The sequence below is a fragment of the Pezoporus wallicus genome, unplaced genomic scaffold (genome assembly GCF_028554395.1).
Source record: "Pezoporus wallicus isolate ANWC-B61680 ecotype Strahan unplaced genomic scaffold, APGP_CSIRO_Pwel_v1 scaffold_6445, whole genome shotgun sequence".
Taxonomy (NCBI): Eukaryota; Metazoa; Chordata; class Aves; order Psittaciformes; family Psittacidae; genus Pezoporus; species Pezoporus wallicus.
In genome coordinates, this window is record NW_026641753.1 from 386,416 (window position 1) to 409,946 (window position 23,531).

The following is a 23,531-nucleotide window of genomic DNA, read 5'->3' on the forward strand; positions in this document are numbered from 1 at the left end:
GAAAGGAAGTTATAGTCACTTGATCTAACCTAGGAAAACTGTTTTGAGTGATCCTCAATGCCAAGTTGTGACACTTCATCTACAGTAACTTTCTAAAAACCTTTTTCATGCTACAGCTGTCAAATGTGCTTGGGTAAGAAAGAAAAACAGGCGATGGTGCTTGGGAATGGCGATGCACAAACAGCTGTGTGGCTTCATCGGCATCAGCTCCTGCACGCTTATGATCCCAGTCCTGCAGACCATGCTTCCTCCATGAAGATCCTCTGGGAGTAAGCAAACACGGAGCGCATCTCATCTCCATTTCCTCTGCTTCCACTCCCTGAGCAGGCCATCATGAAATAGTTTTGTTTTCTAATCCAAACACACTCATAAAACAAAGCAGCCATAGTTCACAGCAGCGCTGTTGCAGCCCAAGTGTTCTGAATACATGAGACACCACAACACTAGAATTGTTTCCCTTATAAAACACTGCAGTTGTTCTGCTAGAGCTAGTGTAAGGCTTTAAAAATGCAAGTGTTAAAAAGAGCAGAAAGAATTGTGCAGCTATTGCAAAATACTTAACCATGTTACTAGGCAATTTCCCTCCAAATGGGGCTGTTAGGCGGCAGTGCTCCTAGGCTGATCCACCTCCCGCCAAGGCCTTCTGTAAGTAAGTCGTGTCTACCTGAAAGCTGTGAATTTCCACATCAAACCAGAAGGCCTTTTGTTTAATACACATTCACAAAGTATGGGACTGGCAGAACAGTACAAAATGCACACATTTTAGGTTTATATATAAATAGTAAGTACCTCTTACGCTACGTACAGTGAATTTGTCTTCACTTGAAGCATGCTTTTTAAACAATCATTGCTTTGGATAAATGTGTCAAGAAGTGGCAGTATCCACATTTTAGAAGGGCAAGGGAAGGATCAGAAACAAACACAAATTCCTGCAAGATAGCCAAGGTCTTGGTATTGGTTCCACGTTGTGCGAGCACTCAGACGGGGTTGGGGTGCTCTTGGTAGCCCAGTGTTCTGCTGAGCACTGCTCGCAACCCAATGCTCCCCAGAGAGCTGCAGGAGCCCCATGCAGGACGGTGAGGGAGGGAGCACCCATCCTCTCAGGAGATTCTGCCTTTTCTAAAGGGTAGCTGGTGACACAACGCTTTAGATCCTTTTTCTGCTTTGGGTGTCACGGAGTGCTCTCAACAGTTGTTGATAAAAGAAGAAGGTGGAGGGCTGCATCTTGCTAAGCTTGATTTCTGTGGTAGCAAGCACACAGGTCTTAACAGATACCTATTCTGTTTATTTATTTTCTGTGGGGTTAAATCTGTCATTTGTTCTAGTGAGGTCTGAACCTGTTCTTGAAAGCATCCAAATGCACACATTTTCCATTTTGGAGACAATGTAGACATGTCGCACAGACAAACTATATTGCTTGGCACCTTCAGCTCCATTCTGATCTCTAACACAGTCAAATATTCCAATGGTATTTGCTGTAAGTGAGCACTGCATTCACTGCTGTATTTATGACTTGGTGTGAAAATCAGTTCCTTTTATTTGGTTAGAAGCCCAGTGCTGGGTGGTGGAACAGCATCCTCCACTCCTGGCTTGGAAGCAGGCAGTCACCTGCCTCAGCCTGAGGCCCCACCTGAGGACCTACCCATAGGCACTTCATTTTTAGGTGTAGCTATACTAAGGACCACAGTCTACCCTCAGGAAATGTGCAGCTGGAAGTGACATGCTCATAGCTGATAGCAGAATTTGGCTGGAGGTGCTTTACAAAGACTTTGACTCATTTCCTTTGGACTGCTATTCACAGGCACTTTGCTGGCCTCCCACCTGTAAGCTCCTCTGCTCCTTGGAAAAGACCTTGTCCCTTAAGTTAAAATTGGCCACTGCTGAAGCACCTTCTGTTGGTTTGCATTCACCTGGACATCAAACCTACCATTTACTTTGATGTAAACATGTACTTCTTTACAAAAAAATAAACGCACACAACCACTCTAACCCTAAAGCCTAGAGCAATAAGAAGCCAGTTCAAGCCTAAGTACACATTAAATAGCTTTGGAGTCAAATTAAATAAAATGCTAAATTACAAACATGTAAGATCTCCACTTGCTGCCGACTGATTCTTTTCTAGCCCTGGGTCATGCTTCACATCTTCGCACTGTCTTGTTTCGGTGGTTCTGCTGACTGCGTTTCCAGGGCTGAATATTTGACTGGGGAAAAAGAAAAAGTCGTGAATACAATAGCACATGATGAGACCTGAGCACAAGCAATTGGTGCCCGGTACTGGTTGGTTGTATGTGACATCCGATAAGCCTTTGCAGCAGCCTTGATTATGATTTTCTTGTATGAGACACTCTCGATGGCTGAAACCACATACTATTAACTGCCATCATTTGCAGCTGACCATGGCTTTCCTTTGTGGGCAATAAAGGGGGAAAACCAAAAAGCTGCAGCATCTCCTAAGTGGTGTTTTCATCACAGTGACACGGTGCAGCACGAGGGACTTTCTTACAGTCCCTCAGTAAAGCTGCCTTTGGGGCCAGGTGCAGACAGCGTAAGGAATGCAAGGTTCTCACCTTGGGGTTCCTCACTTACGACAGCTTCCATGTTTTCTCCTTTCACATACTCCGAGTTAAGTCCCTCTGAGAAGTAATAATAAGGAAAGTGAGATGGGAGAGTAGAAAGTTACAATGATTTGCTTTGATGCCTTAAATACTCTGGTAATGGGCCTACCTGCTGTAAAAGCAAAGATGTCTTTTTGCAACCTCCTCTGCATGAACAGCAGTATGGAAACACCAGCAAACCGCCAACGGTGCTGAGAAAGCATTGCTGGATTATAAAGTGACCAGAGAGGCTTGCCTAGAAGGCAGAGCTTCTAGCAGCAGCCCTTTTTACTGAGCCTCTTGCTTTACCTTTACCTGCCAGGCAGCAAGGCTTGTTACTGCACTGAGGCACTCAACTAGGAGAGCATGGAGTGGGTACATCTTCCGGACAGGTCCGAGCACAGAGAGATAGGATCACTCTCATTAAAAGCTAAGTTATGCAGAGCTGTAAGAAGCAGTTTAGAGCAGGGCTGTGCTGATGAGGCAGGATCCCAGCGGGATCCCAAATCCCAAATAAGTCCCTTATTTAAATGCAAAGAAGTTTCCAGTGTTCGCAACAAGTGCACAGCCTGGCTGAGGGGCAGCGGAGGGCACTGGTGGGCAGTCCAGGGGATGTGCAATTGCACAGGGGAAGGAGCAGCACGGCTCACCATGGCCCATCTCAGAGCTGCAAACTGAGCTAAGACTGTCCTGGGTGTGCCATGGGCCTCAGCCAGCCTCTACAGCTCCTCTGAAGGACCCCTCTGGAGAAAAAGGCAGTGGTGGGAATGCTGCATCTCAACAGGGATGGATGAGGGAAGGGGAGGTGGCTTGCTGGTTTGTCAAAGGAGGATGAGGCTATCCATACTGCGTCCATGCAACATGCACTGTTCAGGTATCTACACTTGTTTACACATCTAAATGCAGCATAAAGCGTGGCAGGGACCTGCTATGCCTCACCCCCAGGGTTTGATGGGGCTCATCTGCACTGACAGTTGCCAGGGCTAAATCAAAGCAGTGCAATGGGAGCCCTCATGTAGCAATGGGGCAGTTTTAGATAGATATTGGCTAAAAAAAACCCATAAACCCTCATTGCAGCACTGACACTGCAGCTGCTGAGCCGTGGAGGAGAGGAGCTGTCGGGGCAGCACCAACAGCTCCCGTCCTGCCCAGGCATGCAGCGGGATACAGGAGGCTGAGCCCTAGCCCAGGGCACAGCTCACAAGTAGGAGATGCAGTGTGAGAGAAGAAAGTGGGATGAAGAACATTATGTGCATGTCCTGCGGAGGAATCAGCAAACACTCATCAGAACAGACTGAAAACCAAGACATGGTGCCAAAGCCTCACTCCAGCTGATGGGTGGGCAAGGAAAAGAGCTGAGCCCATTCCTCTCAGCATCAGGAGGGTGGTCATTACACACCAGCGCTGCTTTCCACCACCACCACCCCCCAAGACATGTGTTTTGCTGGGATAACACCAAATGCAATTTATGTTTTTCAATAAAAAGCCACTTTTGGAGTGGCTGACGGCTCTCAGATTTCTGTCATGCATTGCAGTGCATCTAAGGCCTGACATTAGCCCAGCATGCCATGTCTGATGGCTTAAATTAATCCTCCTTTATAATTAACTTTAATTTCCTGCTGCCTTTCTGGGGCTTTGTGTCTCTCAGCTTCCCCCTCATCAAAGCCTTTACTCTTTTTTTTTATTATTATTATTTATTCTTGCCAAAATATCATTTAAGTGGGGGGAATATACAAGGGTGTTTCATTCCATCACATTCATTTGACTTTTCCTGCTGATCTAATTTACCAAAATGTTCCTGTTTGTTTCAGGCACAACTGGGAAAATAGCACAATTCCAACAGAAATCTCCAACCCCGAACACCCTTCCCCCTGAGCGAAGGAGACTCGCAGAACATTTCATTTGATTCATTTAAAAAGAGCTTTTTCCAGCTGTTTGCAACCACCCCATGAGGGGCTGCAGGAGACACCCCCCCCAGCCAGGCCAGTGCTGCGGGGTGATGCTGCTGGACACCTCCTGCAACCTGATGGGGCAGCTCCTGCAAACGGTGCTTTGTGGGAATGGGAAGCTTTGCTGCTTAATTTGCACTTAATTGCAGTGATTGCTGCACACCTGCAGCAGGGTGGGGTGGGCTCTACCACCCAGGGCTGTTGTAGCTGCAGATGGTTGCTGTGCTTCCTCTGCTGCTGCTACCTGGTGAGTTTTTGCCTCTTGCTGAGATTTTTGGGGGGGAGGGGGGAGGAAGGGAAGGTTTTGGTTTGTTTGTGTTGGGGTTGGCATGGGCTTTATCTGTATTTATCCTCTTTGGTGTTGCTGGTTTTATCTTTGGCTGCGACTGTCTGCGAGAGGCTCTGCAATGGGTCCTGGGCTTGTTGCTGCCCTGATGGGTGAGGGGTTTCAATGACCCATGGCTGGGGTTTTGGTCTGCTACTGCATGCCTGACACCCCACTTCTGTCTCCAGGCTAGAAAATGGCAGCAGGGCTCAGGGGGCAAACAGGGATGTGCTTGCTCTGTGCCCCTGAGATGCTTGGGGGGGGGGGGGGAGGATGACTTACGCTGGATGCTGAAGCAGAACTTCTTCTGCTGGTAGGAGATGTAGCTGGTGACAGCCCCGACGAGCGCCATGGCCAGGCCGCTGGCAATGCCAGCGATTGTCCCTGTATCTGCCACTGTGCCTGTGGGGTGCAGAGAGAGAGGGGTGCTGTGTGGTGGGGGCACACACCCCCCCATCCCACAGCCCCACTGCTGGCCCCACGGCCATGGTGGTACCTACTTCCACTGTAGTCGTTGTCGGTTTTGCCCCTGCTACCTGCAAGAGATACAAACCCATGAGAGCCCCCTGCCCCTCTGTTCCCCCCTGCCATGCTGGGCATCCTGGGAAAGAGCAGGGATGCAGGAGAGGGGCAGCACAGTCCCAGGGGCACCCCTGGGCAGAGGGGGGCACATATCCCTGTGGGGCACAGTTTCTCTGCTGACCCAAACCTCTGCAGCTCGTCCTTGCCTCTCAGAGGGGTCTAAACCTGCTCCTATCCCACTGTGTGTGCTGGGGGGGAGCTTCCGCAGGAGACACCTCTGCGGGCACACAGTGAACCTCATCTCAACCCCTTGATACCTCTGCTGCTCTCAGCATAAAGAGAGAACAAATGAAATGCTGTCAGACAATTACACAGCAGACTCGTGCCGTGACAGGGAGGTTACTGGCTACGCTCCATAAGGTCAGGGAATCCTCACTTGGCTTGAAGTCTGGTTTAACATCACCTTCCTGGAGAAACTGGGCTGGAAGGAGAAGCTGCTCCTGCAGGAAGCTGCAGTCCTTACCGAGTCACTTTAGATCCTGAATTTATGGAAGCAGGTCAGCATTGTATTAATGCCTCTGATGTGGTTCGTCCTTGGCACGGGGATTCATTAAATGTTGATTGGGTTTGCGGTTTTCATCTCTTTACTTGACAGCATTTAATATTTAATGCTGTGGATCCTCGCAAATGCACAGGCTTAACGACTGTTGCTGTTTCCCTCCTTGCTCCAGCCATCGGTGGTTGCATGGTAGAAGGCAAATGCAGGCTTGCACCCACAGCACAGGGGTGAGCATCCAGGTGATAGTGGAGACGTGGGTCTCTGGTGGCAGATGGAAGTGCAGAGCCTCCGTGGCATCACAAATAAGCACCTCCAACCACTGGCACAAGGACCACAGAGGCCAAAACCACTGTGTTCCCCTGGCCCCATGGCTCAGACCCCCTCTCCCCACAGGAAGGCAAGTGCTGCTCTGCGCACTGTGCTTCCTAGGAGGTTGGTTATTGCTGATTACTGCCAGAGGTGCAGCTGTGCAAGCAGACAACATCTGTAGGTCGGTGCTTACCTTTCTTCTTGTCCGGACTGTAGCCGCCGTCCACAATGCTGGCCAGATCATCGTCTGAAAACCCTTTAAAGATAACAGGAGCAAAGAGTGGTTGGTGCTGAAGGGAGATGCGGTCCCGGTAGGAGGTATGGGGGAGCTCACCCCTCAACCCGCACAAAGCCAGATTCACCCAGCAAAACACCGAAGTGGCCATCCTGGGAAGGTGAATGCAGCCAGAGCTGCCTAGAAAAGTGTAACAGAAGGAAGAATAGCACATGGCTTGCTTGGGATGAGAGGGATCCCAACACCTGAGTGATTTTGAATGGACAGGGCCTGGGAATGGGACTTTGGGGGATTCTGGGCAGAAATCACCTGCGAGCACCCAGCACCCAGGGTGGGACTGGCCTCCTGCAAACCCTGCTCCTGGGGCACGGTTCCCTGCTGGGCAGGCGGAAGCTGCTCTACTCCTTTCACTGTTTTCTCTAAAACTGGCTATTCTGAAGAGCTGTGCGGGGCTTTCTGTGCAGCAGGACCCGGAGCAGGGGCCTGCACACCCATTTCAACCAGCAGCACCCAGTCTGCTGTCTACTCCATCCCTAGCAAGAACAGGGACAGGTCAATAAGCAGTTCCACTTCTCTTGTGATACCAGATGTTAACAAAAGGTTCAACCCCAAATTATTTTAAGCTTATAGAAGAGATAATACTGACTTTCAGTCTAGTTTGAAAGAAATAACCTGAATCAAAGTTTGAATACCAGTGTATTATTTTTTAACTGAAATGACTGATGTATTTATGAGCTCATTAGATGTTCTGGCTGCTCAGCCTTGGCTGGCAGTGGAGGGAGGAAGAAGCAGTTGGTGTGTACAGTGGCCACTCTGCTTCTGGTGGGCCAGCCTGGCCCAGGGTCCTGCAGGCATGGAGCTGACTTTCTCCCCTTTCCAGAGGGACAGAGCCGCTGCAGTGGAAGAGCTGAGAAGCAGCACATCTCGGTACAGGTGAAAATGTTATCTTGGACCCCGTTGTAGTGGGAGTCCTTGAATGGTTTGGGCTGAAAGGGACACTAAAGCTCACCCAGTTCCAACCTCCTGCTATGGGTAGGAACACCTTTCACTAGACCAGACTGCCGAAAGCCCCATTCATCCTGGCCATGATTAATTCACGTGGCATAAGTGCATAGAAACAAGGCCCGGGAATCAGCAGCTGAACGAGTGGCGCCGTTGAACCCCTTGGCTCAGTCCCAGAGGGGCACAGCAAGGCACAGGATGAGAGAAGAGACCCAAAGTTAAGCCAGCAAAAGGCTCCTCTGATGCTGCACCTACTGAAGGGTTAGTTTTGCTCTGACACCGGGAAGAGGCTGCCTTATTCATCAGCTTACCACAGAAACAGATTTATGCACTTAGTAATGAGTGTAAAGCGGAAAAGCAACCCTGACTATGCCAGAACACAGAGCGGTCCCAGGCAGTCCAGGGTGCAGCGATGCCAGGGAACGCGTGTGCTGGTTTGTGACCTATGCCATGTTCCAGCAGTTCAACACCTCACAGGAGTCTGAAACCTCAACAAGCCCAGAATATCAAAGTGCAGACAAGTCACCCAGTTAATTCAATCTCGTAAAATACCTGACTATTAATGACGCATGTGAGCGGGGTATACGGCCATCTCGACATCAATAAACTAGCCTTGCAAAGTCTGGTTTCCAGCTCAAGTGCTCAAGGGAACAATCCTCGTAGACAAATGATTCATTCACCAGAGTATTTTAGAGATGGAAAAGAAAATCTCCCAGCCTGTAGCGTATGTTACGCCCGGACTGAAGCCTGCTCTAGATTTATGTTTTGGCAATGACTGAGAACCCCAACAGCACATGTCCTTGGTTAAAAGAGCTGTCAGGTACAGGATGAGGGGAACTTAACACAGTCACCACAATTTAAAGGGTCAGAAGAGGCCCTGGGAAAGAAACCTGCAGACAGGCAACAGGTCATTAGGCAGAGCCCCTTTCTGCCAAGGATGGCAGAGGCAGGGGCTCCTTCTGCCCTGGAGGAAGGGACTGTGCTGCCTGCAACATATCGCATCCCTCCAGGACGCACTGGTGCGGGCAGCAGCCATGGGCAAGGCAGCACTTCTGCTCCCCCCTACCCTGTTTGCCAGGAGAACCTGTTCCTGGGAGGATCTCCCACAGGGCCTGGGGGGCAGCAGCACAGAGAGGGGAAGTGAACGTACCTTCATCTGGCCTTATGTCCGGCCTCCTAGCACCTTTCCCATCGTTCTTATCATCAAGGGCATCAGCCAAGTCAAAATCCATAGGATCCTTTGCTAGAAAACAACACAGGGGTTAGCAGTGCTGGCCACAGGCTGGGTTGTTCTTCAGTTAATTAATGAATCATAGAATCCTAGACTGGTTAGGGTTGGAAAGAACACTAAAGATCATCTTGTTCCAGCCCCCTGCCATGGACAGGGACACTTTCCACTAGACCAGATTGCTCCAAGACCCACCCAACCTGGCCTTGAACACTGCCAGGGATAGGGCAGCCAGAGCTTCTCTGGGCAGCCTGTGCCAGTGCCTCATAGAAATGCTCAGCTTTGCCAGGGAAAAGCGCTGATGAATGAGATGATGCACCCAACACAAGCATCTCTCCTGGTTTTGCTGTCCTGCATTGTAGCAGACCTTCCAACCCCATCCCGTTTCATGTGTGATGAGAAATATCACGTTCTTCCTATAGAAAGAGTCCCACGCTGTGGCTCAAGTGCCAGGTAGTCAGATAAATGAAGCTGGGTAGAAAAGGTCAGAGCCAGATAAGTGCTCCCAAGGGTGGAGGGAAAGGAGGTGTCTATGCCACAGTGACGTGCCAGGTGGAGCAGCCTGCGACTTGATGGCTTGGTGCTGTTTTCCTCTGTGAATGGCCCACCTGGTGACCTGAACATCCTGGCTCTGACAGATCAGCTACTACCTTTGCTAAACCGCAGCTAAAACCATGGTCCAGAGCCAACCCAAGCTCCTCATCCCTCCTGCCAGCTCGCACCAAAATTGATTTTTTTAGGTTTTTTTTTAAGCCTGGGAGTGCCTTTTGCCAAAACTCCGCCTGAAGCGGCAGCAAAGTGCGCACTGACAGGGTGTCCTGGTGGGATGGTACGCTGGTGGAGCCTGGAATGGCTGTGCTGTGCCATGCTGGGTGGCACAGCAAGCCCACGGCCTTAAAACAGGCAGAGGAATGCAAGAGTCCAGGAACTGCTGGGATGCCCAGGGAAGTGCAGGGCAAAGCCAAGATACCCTGTCTACCATGTGGTTTTTGTTGGCAATGCTGCCACTGTGGCACATCCCTCCACTCACGCCAGCAGCGGAGCTGAGGTGGAGCCACAGGGCTGGGGTGCTCATACTCACCTGGGTTATGTTTGGGGGGGGGCCTCGTAGTTTTTGGCTGCTTGGTTGTGGTGCGGATGACATCCCAAAAGCTGTTGTCTGAAGGGAGTTGGGGGGAAAAAAGAGACCAAAATGACATTACTCTCTGAAACATGCATTTGGACAAGAGCTGGGAGGGGAACCCCCTCCCTGCAGGGAGACAGGGGCTGTGTGGAGTGGTTGGTTCTGCGCTCTGAGCCCTACACAGCTTCAGCTGCCCCTCACACCAGGGACTCCACTGCCTGTTGGTGCCCTGGGGATGCTCAAGCTCTCAATGTGAGTGGTGGGTGCCTTCACGGGGATTCCCTGAGCCATGTTACCTGCCAGCAGGGACTGAACTTGGGAAGGGGACAAGCAGGGCTGCCAGAAAACCCTCCCCAGATGTGCCAGTGGGATTCATGCTATGACCCACTCATCAGAGCTCTGCCAGTGTGAGGCCAGTCCCACGCCAACCCTACCAGCTACCCATGGCATGCAGGAGCAGGACCAGGCACCACCAAAAAGATGCTTATGGATTTCTGTATGGATGTTCTACTTCATTGATGAAATCGGTGAGTGAAAACACTCCCTGTGGAGTGTTTTCCCCTGTCCAGAGCCCCAAGGCAAGCACACATGCACCCTCCACAGGGCACAGGATGCTCCACAGTACCTGGCTTTCCTGGCCTGGGGAAGGGCTTTGGAGTCGGCTTGGCTGGTTTGGTGGTAGTCTCCGGAATGGTGTCAAAGTAATCAGCCAAATCAAAGCCTGCTGCAGGAGAAAAGGGACTGTTAAAACACCCATCGCTTGTGGAACGGTGAGAGGCTTCCAGCAGCGACCCCTGCATGGCAGCTCTGCAGCTGCTATTGCACGACTGCTGGAGGCCACAAGTACCTGTGCCAGTGCAGAGCTGAAAAGGGCATCCAGCTGCTCCACTGCTCAATGACAACCATGTTGTAGAGCCTTCAGATCAACCTGGATACTGTTCAACTCCTCCTCCCTGAGCTGTGGCTTCTGCCCACCCCAAGGCTGAACCCCAAAATAACACTTTTGGGGCATCTTCTGGCGCAGATGAGAAGCTGCTGTGGGCATCCAGCTAGTGGGTGGGCCCCACTCTGCTCCCTGCATGGCCACCCATGAGTGACCCTGGGCTGAACGGAACACAGCAACACACCACAGGAGCCCTTGGTGCCATCACTCATCCAAAACACACTCCCCAGGGAAGAATTAACTTGCCAAGATGAAACCTCAGCCTCAGTGTACGTCCATTTCCCAGGGAGAGTTTATTGGATCAAACAGGCTCTTGTTCAGGCTGTGATCCAAACCCTGCAGCGCTGCACATGCTTCTGGCTCTTGTCTCTTCTCATCCCTAGCAAAGACCGTGGTGGCCAAGGAGCTGGACAGTCGGATTTGCTTAAATTTGTGCCAAGATCCTGATGCAGGGGTGAACAGATTCACTTCCGAGCACTCCCCCGCTGCAGGTTATTTCAGGCTGCCCCAGCAGGGTTGAGCAACCCTCGGCTCCTGTGACCGTGCTATATTTAAGTAGGTATATTTGGCCAGAGCTGAGCCAGAGGAGCTGCCAGCAGTGAAACTCGGGTGAATTTAAGGAGCTTCCTCAGCCAGGGCAGATGCTGTGGAGCCCGCCAGCCAGCACATCTGATGGGCACAGTCAGAGAGATGTTCTTTCCCTGGGTGGGGAAACATCACCAGGCTGGGCTTTTCTGTGGAGGCTGGAGTGAAAAAAAAGGAAGGAAAATATCCTCTGGGTTTCCTCCTGGAAGGAAAGCTAGCAAGTGCCATTCAGCCAGAAACAAAAGCTCTTGTGTAGCTGAGCAGTGATTTGTGCCTTTTCCATTATGATACTGCAAACTGCGCAAAATTCAGCCTTGGCCATGAATGCTCCACTGCCACTCACCTTCAGCATGGACAGAAATATCAATATTGCATTTACTCTGGCCCTACAGGGGAGTGCACGTATGTACACCAGCGCCAGCCTTCTTATGGGCAAGTGAAGGTGCCCCAAGGCAGCACCAGCCACACGTGGGCAGCCTGCAGTGGGGCTCACATGATTCACACCCCCCTGGGAAGCAAACCCCACACTGTGCTTAAATGATACACACACAAGAAGGTCTCACCTGTATCACCTGCCGGCTTCCTGGGGCCCACGGGAGTCGCTGTGACAAACCAGAGGAAAACCTTATTCATGGACATCACTGAAAACACATCACTTCTGTTTGAGAATCAAGGGCTGACATTCTGCTACAAGCTTTCCAGCTGAGCATCGCCGGTCTGCGTTTGTAAAGTCAAGAGCCCAGAGCCCCAAAACCCTGCAGGACTGAGCCCAGAGCTCTGCAGGGCGCAGCTGTGCCTGGGGCTGAACACTGCCCCTGTGCAGACCAGCATCCTGCCAAGCCAAAAGCAGGGAGCTGTGATAAGCTGCTCCCAGTTAAGACTCCTGGAGGCAGCAGCAAGGACACACACTGTACAGGGCACTGTGGAAAACAAGAGTAAGCTGCCAGGGTTTTGCTGTCCACTGCCAGGTCACTCAGTTAAATGACACATAATTTCCAGCCCTGAATTATGAACGGGAGGTTCCCTGTCAGCTGAAGGAGTTTTGGTGGCATGCTGATGCTCAGATCCCAGCTCCCCTGGCTGTTCCTGGGCTAAAACAAGCTACAGTCAGCCTTTAGAGGGAGGGATCATTTGCTTTTTTCACCCCCTGTAAAGGACTACCTATTAATAGTGATGACCATTGCCAAGTATATGAATAAATTATAAGCAAGAGTTGTGGCTGCTCTATTCCCATTAACTTCCATTTATGCCTCTGAATACTGGAGTGTTTCTGCTGGGCTTGTTTTCCAGTGCACTGGTACTGTGAGATGTGACCCTACTCCAGACCCTTCATTGACATGTTCAGCGTCACTGCTACCTCAGATCACTGCCATGCCTCTGTGTTTTGCTCATGGGAATCAGAAAGTGAAGGGCACACGGTCAGCAACCAGCTTCTTCAGGCCCATCTCCAGTCCTACCTGTTGGCAAGCCCAGATGGACATTGCACCTCCTCAGGCAGAGAAGTTGAGGTAGTCTGTATCCTCCACGACCCTCCCACCAGCACCAGATCCCAAAGAACAAATCGCATCCATGAACAGCTGTTTGTTTTCTCCTCTTTAAAACAAGAAATAAGTGTGACTTACGTCGCTTGGTGGTGTGGTCATACAGGGCATCTTCTAGGTCAAAGTCATCTGCCTTGTCCCCATGACCTGGGAACAAAGAATCGGCAGTGGTTGTACTTGCTCTGCACAAAGCAAACTACCTTTAAATACAGTATGGTCAGATTCATTTGCTCAAATTGCTTTAGTTTTTTGCTAGTTTTTTCCAAGCCTGACCCATCATCAGTGATGAGGAAGACATCAGCCTCCTCCGAATGCTGTGACTGTTAAATTGCAGAGCAGTCATCTCTGGATTTTCCATTTGTCTGCCCTAATGGATGCGGTATAAAAACACACGCTATGCTTAAATTTGTCAAGGAGAGCCTACCAATTCATCTCTTGGGCTGCCACTCATCTGTGGCTGTGCTCACGATTATATGTTTGCTAAACACCATGAAAACATTGGGACAGCACAGACAAACCGGGTGAGAAACAAAAAAGCCCTCTGCACCTCTTCTTCACAAGTGCCTTCCGACATCAAAGGCTTTGCATGAAAATGCTGCTGCTGGCTGCCAAGCACAACTTTACATTTCAGAGACCGCCCGCATCACTCTGCCTTGGTAATGCAAACCAGGCCTAAATCCCCATTCCAGGGATACAACTGACAGGGACAGACAGGGGTTTTTGTTAGATGCCTCACCACAACTCCAGCCACTTTATAATATCCCAGGGATAACTCGGCACTATTCCATGTTCTCCTGCAACAGGGCCAGCTAATCCTTCCTTTCTCTGTCCTTTTTATACGTGGTGTTAATTACTGTTGACTTACCCTAGTTCTGAATGTATTTGTCTTGATAAATTCATGCTTTTACATCTCAGAGCATGCTGAGTAATTAATATCCTTTGGGTTTGCTAAGTACTGCAGCACTGCAAGAGAACATTAAAATGGCTTTCCTCTTATTCCTACTGCTAAATGGATTTAGCTATTGCCACCTGAGCTCCAGCGTGCTTCATGAATAAATTTAAAGCTTTACTGACAAGGACAATAACAATGGGAAGGCACCAGTCCATCGGAAAGCAGGTATCAGCGTTTTGGTGAAAAACTTGAACTGAGAGTGGTCACCCAGTACCGCAATACCTCCAGCTGGGTTTCACTCACACATCGCACCTCGTTTCAGTTGCTGTCTATTCAGATGTACGCTCAGCAAACCTGAGGGCAAGTTAAATGGCTGGAAAGTTGCTATGGGCTTCTCTCCCCTGGCAAAGCACTTGGTGTGAAGCTGCTGCTGGGGGTAAGTAACAAACACATGTCCCAGTCAGGGGGCATGTTTCTCATTGAGATGAAGGATGCCAATGCTTCCCCTGTGAGCCTGAGGAGCAGCTGGTGGTGGGTCACCCACTGCAGGTGGAGCCCAGTTACCACTGTGTGAAACCCATGGAATGAGCCCCTTGCTCCATACAGCAGCACGGCAGGGCTGTGCTCAGCACCCTCAGCCTCTCCGCACACCCCTCTGCTCCTCTGCCGAAGTATTTGCCTCTTGGGCCTTATTGCTGGTGAAATACTGTCACCATGAGACAGGCCAGATGAAGCTGCAGGGTTATCCAGTGGTCTAAGTGCAAATGAGCAGAGTAACAGGTAAAACCATCCATGGTGCCAAAACCCACAACCGCCCAGCTTCAGTGCTTGGATGGGTGCTGCTAAATCACTACATGTCCCTCCTGAGACCCCACAAGCTCATTACTGCTGTGGCAACCTGTCCCAAGCTTGCCACTCTGTCAATTTCATGCAGGCTCCCTTTCCCAGCATGGCCTTTTCCCCAGTGTTTATGGGATTTTCAGGAACCAGCATGGCTTTGTCATTCTTGTCTTTCTATTGTAAACTGTGTTTGAAAAAAGGTGGAAGAGCAGAACTGTGGTGTGTCTCTGGCAGGATGAGAAGCACTACAAACCCCACTGGGGAAATGCACCGTCACTACGTTTCATTTCGGTTCTCTCTGCCTCTGCAGCAGGCAGGGCAAGCTGGCAGGAGAGATGCAGTGGCAGCACCACGACTCGCATTGCTATGCCAGGAGCCATCCCTTCCCTCTCCCCCTTGCTCCCTCTGCTCTCCATGATTAAATAGATGTTAAGGGTGCTGATTTGCTGCATGCTGAGTCCTGATGTTAGCGCATCACCTTTGATGTGTGAGCTCAAACACCAAGTGAGGGCAAGTGGGTGCTCATGGGAGTGCATGGAGTCACCCCCGTGGTGGGGACACAGGCCCTGCAGGGAATGTGAATACCCCAAGAAATGGGCTCCCCCCAGCCTGGCTTTGAGGGGCTCATGGGACCCCCTGGCTGAGCAGCACTTACACCTCCCTGGGTTTGGTGACAGCTTCCCTCGGCATCTCTCCATGCAGGACAACAGGAGTGTGCCACTTCCAGAATCACTCTCCAAAGAGCCAGCTGGCACACGAGTGGGTCCAGGGGGATGAAAGGTCCTCAGGGCCCTCCATTCTCAGGGGACTGATGTAAAACAGCAACCGCTAACGTGTCCCAGCTGCAACCGCATCCCAGGGGAATCTCACCCTGCTAGGGAGAGGTGTGCACGCAGCCCATGTGAAGGTTAGGAAAACTGCTGACAGGCTGAATCACCCGGGACAACCTTCCCTAGGAATTGCAGTGCTTGGCACAGCCCATTTACCAGGGCTTTCCAACCACTGCTCATAGCAAACTGAGATCCTGTTCCAGGGCAATGTAAACCCAGGAATCCCCTAGGCACTGGTGAGGATTAGTAATAGATTGCCAGTTAATTGAAGCTGACAACAACTTTATTTCATGCAAAGGGTGTTATAGAGACATATTACACCTTTTATGGATCAATAACAGTGCTGCCGTCAAAGGCACGCAAACTTGCCTGCTCGCTCCGACAGATAAGAGCTGAATGCTCGCCTCCTTATCCTTTTATTCAGTTATTAAGTGGTAACAAACCCAGCACTTCACAGCAAGATGCTTAAAACCCAACCAGCCCCTTGCACGCATGTGTTCACCTTGCAAATGCAGGTTTTTGGGAGGCAGCACTGCTGCTCCCTGCGCTGTGCTCCAGGATCCGTGGAGAAGTGGGTCTCCCGGGTTCCAAAAGACCATCCTCTGACGGGATCCCACGCACAGCAGAGAGAACCTCTATATGACAGGTTTACACTCTCTGGGAGGAGCTGGCCATGCTCCTCTATACTAGAGCTCACAGGCAGCCTGCTGCTGAGTTGCAAAAGCGTTAGTGTGTAGTGCATGCTCAGCAATCAGGGTCATGCATGCCCTGATGTTCCACCTCCACTCCACGCTGCCTGCAACCTGTTACAGGGCTATAAACCCACTGATACACAAACCCTCTGGTTGCTTGGTATTGGGGAACCAGCTTGGGATCTTTGCCAGGGTTCATGACTAGGCTAGTTTGGGTTTCCTTCACCCCCCCCCCCCCCCCATTTCAGTGGGTCTGAAAGAACTCTCCTCTCTGGCTGCTGGGAGAAAACATACATCTCCAGGGGCAGCTGGAAGGCGATTCAAGCCCTGGGTGCCACCTGGCCAAGGGCACTGGAACATCTGCAGGCCTGCAGGTCTATGGCGGGGGGGGGGGGCGAAATGGTCAAATGAGATGTATTTTCCGTATTTTTCTTTAATGTGACAATCAAAAGAAACTGAGCTGGGCCATCTTGCGGTACCTAACAGGAATCCCCCAACACCAGAATGCGGAGTGGGGGGTACCCACCAGCAGCTGAGCCAGGTGGAGGCTATAAAAGACAGGTGAGAGTTACCGCCAAGCCAGCTCCCTTGCCTCTCCCCAACTCCCCTCACCTTGCTGGGGGTATTTTTAATCAGAGCTAGCTGCTCTTTGAAGGTAGAAGGGTTTTGTGCCCTTAATGTATTCGCTCCTCATTATTTTCTGTAGTAGGCAGCTCAAACGTGCAATTGTACTCGTCAGCTTTTTAGCTTGTACAATTATATATATATTCTAATTAAGCCCTACTGTTTGACAAAGCTTGAATTACAGTATCATAATTCACACCCAGTGTATTGCTAGGCCGTCTGCAGCACTCAGAGCAAGGTGTATTCCATTTTTAGCGCCAGCCCACAGATCTCTTTGTGCAATATATATGTGTTTAGCTTCCCTGGGAATTGAGAGCCCGCAATGGTACGAGATTGACAGCCCAGGAGATTCCGGGAGAATGCAGAGCAGGTACAAGGGCAGCAGAAAGTAAGTCAAACTGCCTGACTTTTATACAGCTACCTTAGGAGCAACGCAGAGGGCAGGAGAGAGGAAGAAAGAGTGCTGAGAGTCACAGGCATCAGGGTCTCTCCAGCAACCAACCTGGGTGTTTTGGCTCTGAGCTATGGTGTTGGCACATACAGGAGGATGACTGTGCAGGGCATGCATGGCTGCACTGGCACCACTGGGTAGGGTGCCAGGGATGGAGGGGCTTTGGGTGCAGAGCCATCTTGCGCTGCTGGTGGTGCATCCTTGCAGCCCCAAAGGTCTGTGAGGAGCAAATGGCTGCTCCTCTACAGGTGAGGTCTGCTCTGCCTCTGGCTGCACCAGGGGTCCCCAAGGACCTCTGGAGCACACAGTGGCACCCTGCCCTTGGCCAGAGCAGTGATCTTGGTCAGCACAGACCAGAGCTTCAGACACAGCAGTGCTCTCCAACACCACTGCCTGGGTGCTGGCCACACTGCCAAGCACCCAGGAAATCTACTCACAAGCTCCACATTGCTTGCAAACCTTGAGCTCTTGCTGATCACTAAGACCAAAGCAAAGTCCTATGTGTGTAGGGGGAGCAGAGCAATTTGGAGCTGTGGCGTTTGGGACAACCTCTGGGAGCAGCTCTGGCTAGCCAGGAGGGTAAGGACAGCTTCATGCAGCTGCATTCTCTCCAGATGTGCCCAGACTGTCTCATGAACACAGACCTCCCCTGAAGTTAGCTCTGCCTTGAAAAGCAGCCTCTGAACTTTCTCCATCTCCTTTGCCACTGCCAGGGAAGACAAGGAGATGCCCCTGCACAAACACCTGTCAGCAGCCCACTGGGGCAAGGGGAGGCAAGGGCTCTGCCTGGGGTGAAACTCAGCCCTCTGCACCCACCACAGCAGTGGGACAATGGGGGACACTGGGGGTACATCACCCCAGCCCAGGGCATGGCCAGGCGACAGTGGTGGGACACAGTCCCTGGCTGGGATGGCACCTGCTCCTGGCAGGAAACGCAAGGTAACTAATGCTGTCGTCCTCGATCTCCATTCCCAGTGAAACATTGTGATTTCCAGAAGTACTAATCAAAAATCATTCTTGATTATGGCAAAAACAACCTCTGCTGATTTTTTTTTTTTTAATGCAATTAACAAGGGTATATGGTAATTCCAAGCAATCTCGCTCTTGAGATTAAAGGAAAGCCTGCCAGGAAGCACATGAATAAAGCTTTAAGATGAGAATTTGCATAATGAAGACTTTCTCTTTGTGAAGGGACTAATGGTGGTTATGTTTGAAACCTATTAACAGAAATGCCTAAAAGCCTCTGTTAAAGCCACTGCGCTGCCATTGTGACCCATGCAAGCTCCGTCACCCTCAACACCCTCCACACTGCTGGATCCCTGCTGGGAATATCAGTTCCACAACACCCCAGCGTGCCCTCACCTTGGTGAGCCATGCCAGGTGGGTCAGGATGGACAAGTGCAGGGCAACACACCTTGTGCTTAAAGCCACAGGGTAGTTCTGTGTTTTAGTGCTGGATCAGAAGCAGATGACTGCTGCAATCTGATTTGAAGGCTTACTAGGAATTATCTGAATTGTTTAGCAGCAGCACAATATGCTCAGCACCCAGCAACAGGGATGGAGGTGGTGAGGAAAACGCGACCTCCAAAACCAGCCTGCATCAGGTGGGTTCCACGCTCCTTCCAGCAGACACCATCAGCACTGGGACAGAAAGCAAGCCCTTGCTGGCACCAGACACTGGAGGGACAGCAGTGCCCACCTGCCCGAAGGTCCAAACGCACCTTCTCCTACCTCAAGGAAGGACAGACCTCCAGGTTGCTCCCAAAGCACCCAAAGAAGCAGCGCTGCCCCATGCACCCTGTGATGCTCCACAGGAGCTGCCAGCGGGTCACTCAGCAGAGAACAGACAAAAAGCACACCATAGAGGAGCGTCCCATCTGCTGCCATCTCACACAGCCTTGCTCACTTCTCTACAGCAAGATTTAACACCTGGAGGGAAGTGCCCTCATCATCTCTTTCCCAGCATCTGCATTTGGCAACCAGCTCACAGAGGGAGGCCTGTGGCATTTACCAGATGTGCCTGCATGGACACTGCAAGGAAACACCAAAAGCTGAGGTCTAAGGACAGATCTTTTCCTCCTCACTTTTGGCATGTGAGAAGAGCCTCTGCTCCAGACCTGTCTGCAGGAGGATGAGCAGCTCTTCAGGCGGCTCTTCCCCTAGCCCTGTCCTTCTTGGAGCAATGGCAGCTCCACCACCAGATCCACCAGTCTCCACTGCCAAACCCACCAGGGACCATGACCACCCAGCTGGCTCCCATAGGGACAGAAAGCCCCCTCAAATCCAGAGGCATTTCTTCATGCTAAACTGTCATGCCAACTTTCTCCTTCCTCCCAAAGTTTCCCTTTCACCTGCTCTCAGTCTCACAACTCAAACCACTGGTGATTACTGTGTTTTCATGTTTTATTAATAAAAATGAGATGAGAAGAGCTATTAGCAGAGCAGCTCAGTTCCTGCCGGCTGATTTTGCTTTTCAAACAGGGACCAGCTTGGAGGCTGCAGGAGCACAGCAAAGAGATTGTTCTCCACACGCCTGGGAACTGAGATGTGAAGGAGAAAATTTGCTGTCTGAGGGAAACAAAGTGTTTCCACACATTCCACTGCTGTCAGTGTTGGTGCGTCACTGTGACAAAGCTGTGAGCAGGAAGGGGCCGCAAGCACCAGCTGGCCCCAAGATGCTGCATCTCTGCTAGAGACAACCTAATGCTGGGGGTGACGTACTGAGTGCCCATGGTAGATCTGTACAGCCACACAGCATCTGCTCAGGAGAGGGTGCCCAGACTAGGGCTGCACATGAGATGGTGCTACCACAGCTGGGAGAGGCTTCACATTAGGGTTTCCCATGGGATGCCTTGGACCAGTAGCTGCAGAACGGGCCTGCCCCATCTCTGGCTCCACAGCATCATTCTCTCCCTGTCCCTACATGAAACAAACACTTCACCAGATCTTCTTCTAGTCCAGTATGGTCAGAAAGCAGGTAGCACTGTTCTGGCAATACAGGATGGCAATCAAAATGGTTTTCTTCAATATCAGCACTCAAAGCTTTCAAGGTTTCCAAGGCCCTCTGACATCTCTGAACAGGTGATTCTAAGCAACTTTAATAAGATAATCATTCTTTGAGTTTGGTGTCAAAGAAGTCTCTGCTGCAGGATTGCCAAAGCCTGCTTTCAATTAGTCCCAGATCAATCGCATCAGGAGCAAAAAGCTGGCAGGTTTTGAGCACAAGTATCTAAGGCTCCCCCCCCAAAGTGGAGTGCCTGAGCCCACCTGTACCCATAATGAGGATGGGATGATGCCCAGCTTTCTGTGCCTGGGTTGGGTACAGGGACATTGCAGCAGTGGGCTAATGCTGGCAGGGGGAACTCAGCCTGTCCCAGCCCTCCTAGCTCTGCCACTGAGCTCTGGGAAAATGCCTCAGGTAACCCGCAATTCAAAGATGTATTTGATGGGAAAGGAAGTTTTTTCTTCTCTTCACTCTTTTGCGGTTTCTTTGGTTTGTTTGGGTTTGTGGGGTTTTTGATGTTTGTTTTTTTTTTTTTTAAGGTAGAAAAATTTATTAAACCTAAAGGATGAAAGGATGTGAACAGTGTCATTCTTATACTCCAAGAGTCCAACCGCTTTGCAAGAGGCAGAGGGGAAATCGGCACTTACCCTACTGCACAGGTTAGGCAATAGATAAAGATGACTTTCTCAGGTCACAGAGGAACCAACAGTGATCCAGGACTCAGGTTTGTCCCCCTCCAGATGCACTGTGCAGGAGTCCACTGGAGAACTGGATTACTGCTCCTGCAGCAAGGTAAGGGGAGACACTGGGGTGCTGTGATTCTGGTCCTGAGCAGGCGCAAGCCTGAGCTCCCCACAGTGGAGGGCAGATGGGCACAGCCCAGTGCAACAATGCTGAGATTAGCCCTGCCAGTGAAAAGTAGGCTGGGAGCAGGAGGCAGGATCTGACCTGAGACCACTTTGTGGGCAATCCTGGCACAACCTTTGTCCAGGAGCACTGCCCAGCCCCACCAGGCATAAGGTGGGACATACGGAATGCTGTATTCATTATCCCTCATGAAGGTCAGAAAGCACAGCAAGTACCTTTTCCTGTGGCTGCTTTCACATTTTCCTGCATGCTGTCCCTCAGAAACATTTTGAGGCAGGTTCACATTAGCCACTTGATTTCTGCTTACATGTTAAATCATGACTGTGAATTTGCCTAGGGCCAAAGATGCCTGTTTATCAACCAGACAACAAATTGTGGTATGAAAGTGTCTTGTTCATAAGCCAGCACAGAACAGCTGATAACAAAGACAGTGATGCGGAAGCCTAAAGAAGACTGAAGTGGGAGATTAAATGCTTATCACCTGATTCCTGATGGAAAGAGACTGCTCTCATCAGATAAAGATTGAGAGAAGATGCTGTAGTTAAAAGTAGGTAAATAGGGAATTACAAGGTAAAAGTGCTGGTTCATCACTAGGGATGTGCTGTTCCTGTCGTACTGTGCTATTTAAAATCAGAGCAGTAGTGGAAATGAAGACTTGGGTGATGCTGACAGATGGAGCGAGGCCCCAGGAGAGCATGGGGGGGCTACAGCCCTCTCCTCCTGCTGAAGGCATTTGTCTGCCCCATCACACAGCCTGCAGCGCAGGGCTCCTGCCCGCCTGCTGCTGCTGCAGTGCCTGAACTGCCTGCACACCTTCCCACAGCACCTCACCCTGCAAACACAGGGTGTTGGATCAGGGTGGGGAGGTGTTTAGGATCCAGCCTCTACTGCTCTGGGTGAGGTGGATCCCTGGAGCATCACAGACCTGGGTGGTGCTGCCAGCATGAGGAGACAACAGGGTGGGGGCTGCAATCTCTGCAGGTAACGTGAGCAGGTGAGGCAGGATCTGGTACTGATTTTTAGTCTTCAGCTACAAGACCACTCCTCTTGGCTCACCCATAGCAAGGAAGGCTGTGTCCCATCCTTCAGCCTTTTGCTCTGCTTCATTTTCAATAAGGTGGGTTTGGCTTTTTGCTTTCATAGAGGAGTTTGGAAAACTGGAGGTCTGGGAAGCTGAGTTTGGGGTGTGCATCCAGCTGCTGCTGCTTCCGGAACCCAGCACAAGCTGTGTCTACAACTGTGGAGGTAAATCCAGGGCCTGCATTCGACTGGTGAGCACCAACTGAGTATCCATCACCTCCCAGAAGTATTAGTAGGAGGGAAAAGCAGAGTCCTCTGTTAAGCAAGTGGGAAAGGTCTGCTGAAATACTTTTGCCGGGGTAAAAACTGTTGCTGTTAAATGTCAATTTACAAGGAGAAACTGAAAGATTTGTTAGACAATTTTATGGTTTGGGTTTTGTTTTTCTATACATGCAGTGATTTTGTTACTATAATTTACAATGTCATCTTTTAAAGTCATGAAAGACAACTGTTTGACCCTGAGATAAAACACTTTCCTAGGTGAAGGAAGTGCACAGCAAATACTCTTGCCTCCATTTACCAGGGGAACAGCTGCCTTATCACCAGAGCACCATTTGCAAGTGATGTGGCATGAACTAATTTGAAACGTAAAGATAGAAGCTCATTGAGCTCAAAAACAAATCCACCATCAGGTCCCTTGCTCCCTCTGACCTTACTTGTGCAGGAAATAGTACCAGCGTACACAAAGCAAACAGTCTGTAAACTGTTGCTGAATTCAAGTGTTTTGGCTTTGAGTTTTTCTCTGCAGAAGTATCTAAATCATTCACTCAGTTAAGACCACCATTACAAAAGAGAAAGAAGGAACATACCTTTTTTTCAAACATATATTTAACCTCACTTAAAAGTCCTCTCTTTTCTGCATGAGGCTAAAGAAATGGATTGGGATTAGTGTGTGTTTTGAAAATGCACGGGCTCAAAGCTTAGTCCTGTCCTGTGGATTTGGGGAAATAACGAATTCTGGTTTCCTGGCAAATAATTACACACAAGCTGCATGGCATCCACTCAGTGTCTCTTGACAGTGTGTGAGACAGTCTGTCACTAGCAGCAGTAGCTGATGCCCAGCGAGCAGGGCCAGGCTGAATGCCCACCCTAGCTGAAGCATCTGGGTTACAAACCAGCCTGCTTCTGGGTCAGAGAGCAGGGGCTTGCCTGGGGAGAGTGGATGTTCAGGACAGGCTTGCACCAGCTGGAAGCATAGCTCCAAATGGTTTAGCTTTGGGGGCTGTGACCTTTTCAGCCTGGTGTTGCATTGGCATCAGGCTACATGGGGATTTCTCTGGCCAAAAGAGCTTCCAGCGTGGGAAAATGTGTTAGGCAAGGGGGACATTTTGCCAGT

General features: G+C 50.5%; 1 protein-coding gene across 1 annotated transcript in view; it reads right to left on the minus strand.

Moving 5' to 3' along the window:
• The window catches only part of CD99L2 (CD99 molecule like 2), a 29,771-nt gene continuing 6,240 nt past the window's right edge, over positions 1-23,531 (minus strand). The window contains exons 2-11 of the mRNA XM_057425215.1: positions 12,997-13,062; positions 11,938-11,976; positions 10,472-10,567; positions 9,805-9,882; positions 8,646-8,738; positions 6,452-6,514; positions 5,369-5,404; positions 5,151-5,270; positions 2,568-2,633; positions 1-2,201 (exon numbers count right to left, since the gene is read on the minus strand). Of these exons, the coding sequence (XP_057281198.1) occupies positions 2,137-2,201; positions 2,568-2,633; positions 5,151-5,270; positions 5,369-5,404; positions 6,452-6,514; positions 8,646-8,738; positions 9,805-9,882; positions 10,472-10,567; positions 11,938-11,976; positions 12,997-13,062 (722 nt within the window). The 3' untranslated portion in view covers positions 1-2,136. The remainder of the gene's footprint in view (positions 2,202-2,567; positions 2,634-5,150; positions 5,271-5,368; positions 5,405-6,451; positions 6,515-8,645; positions 8,739-9,804; positions 9,883-10,471; positions 10,568-11,937; positions 11,977-12,996; positions 13,063-23,531) is intronic.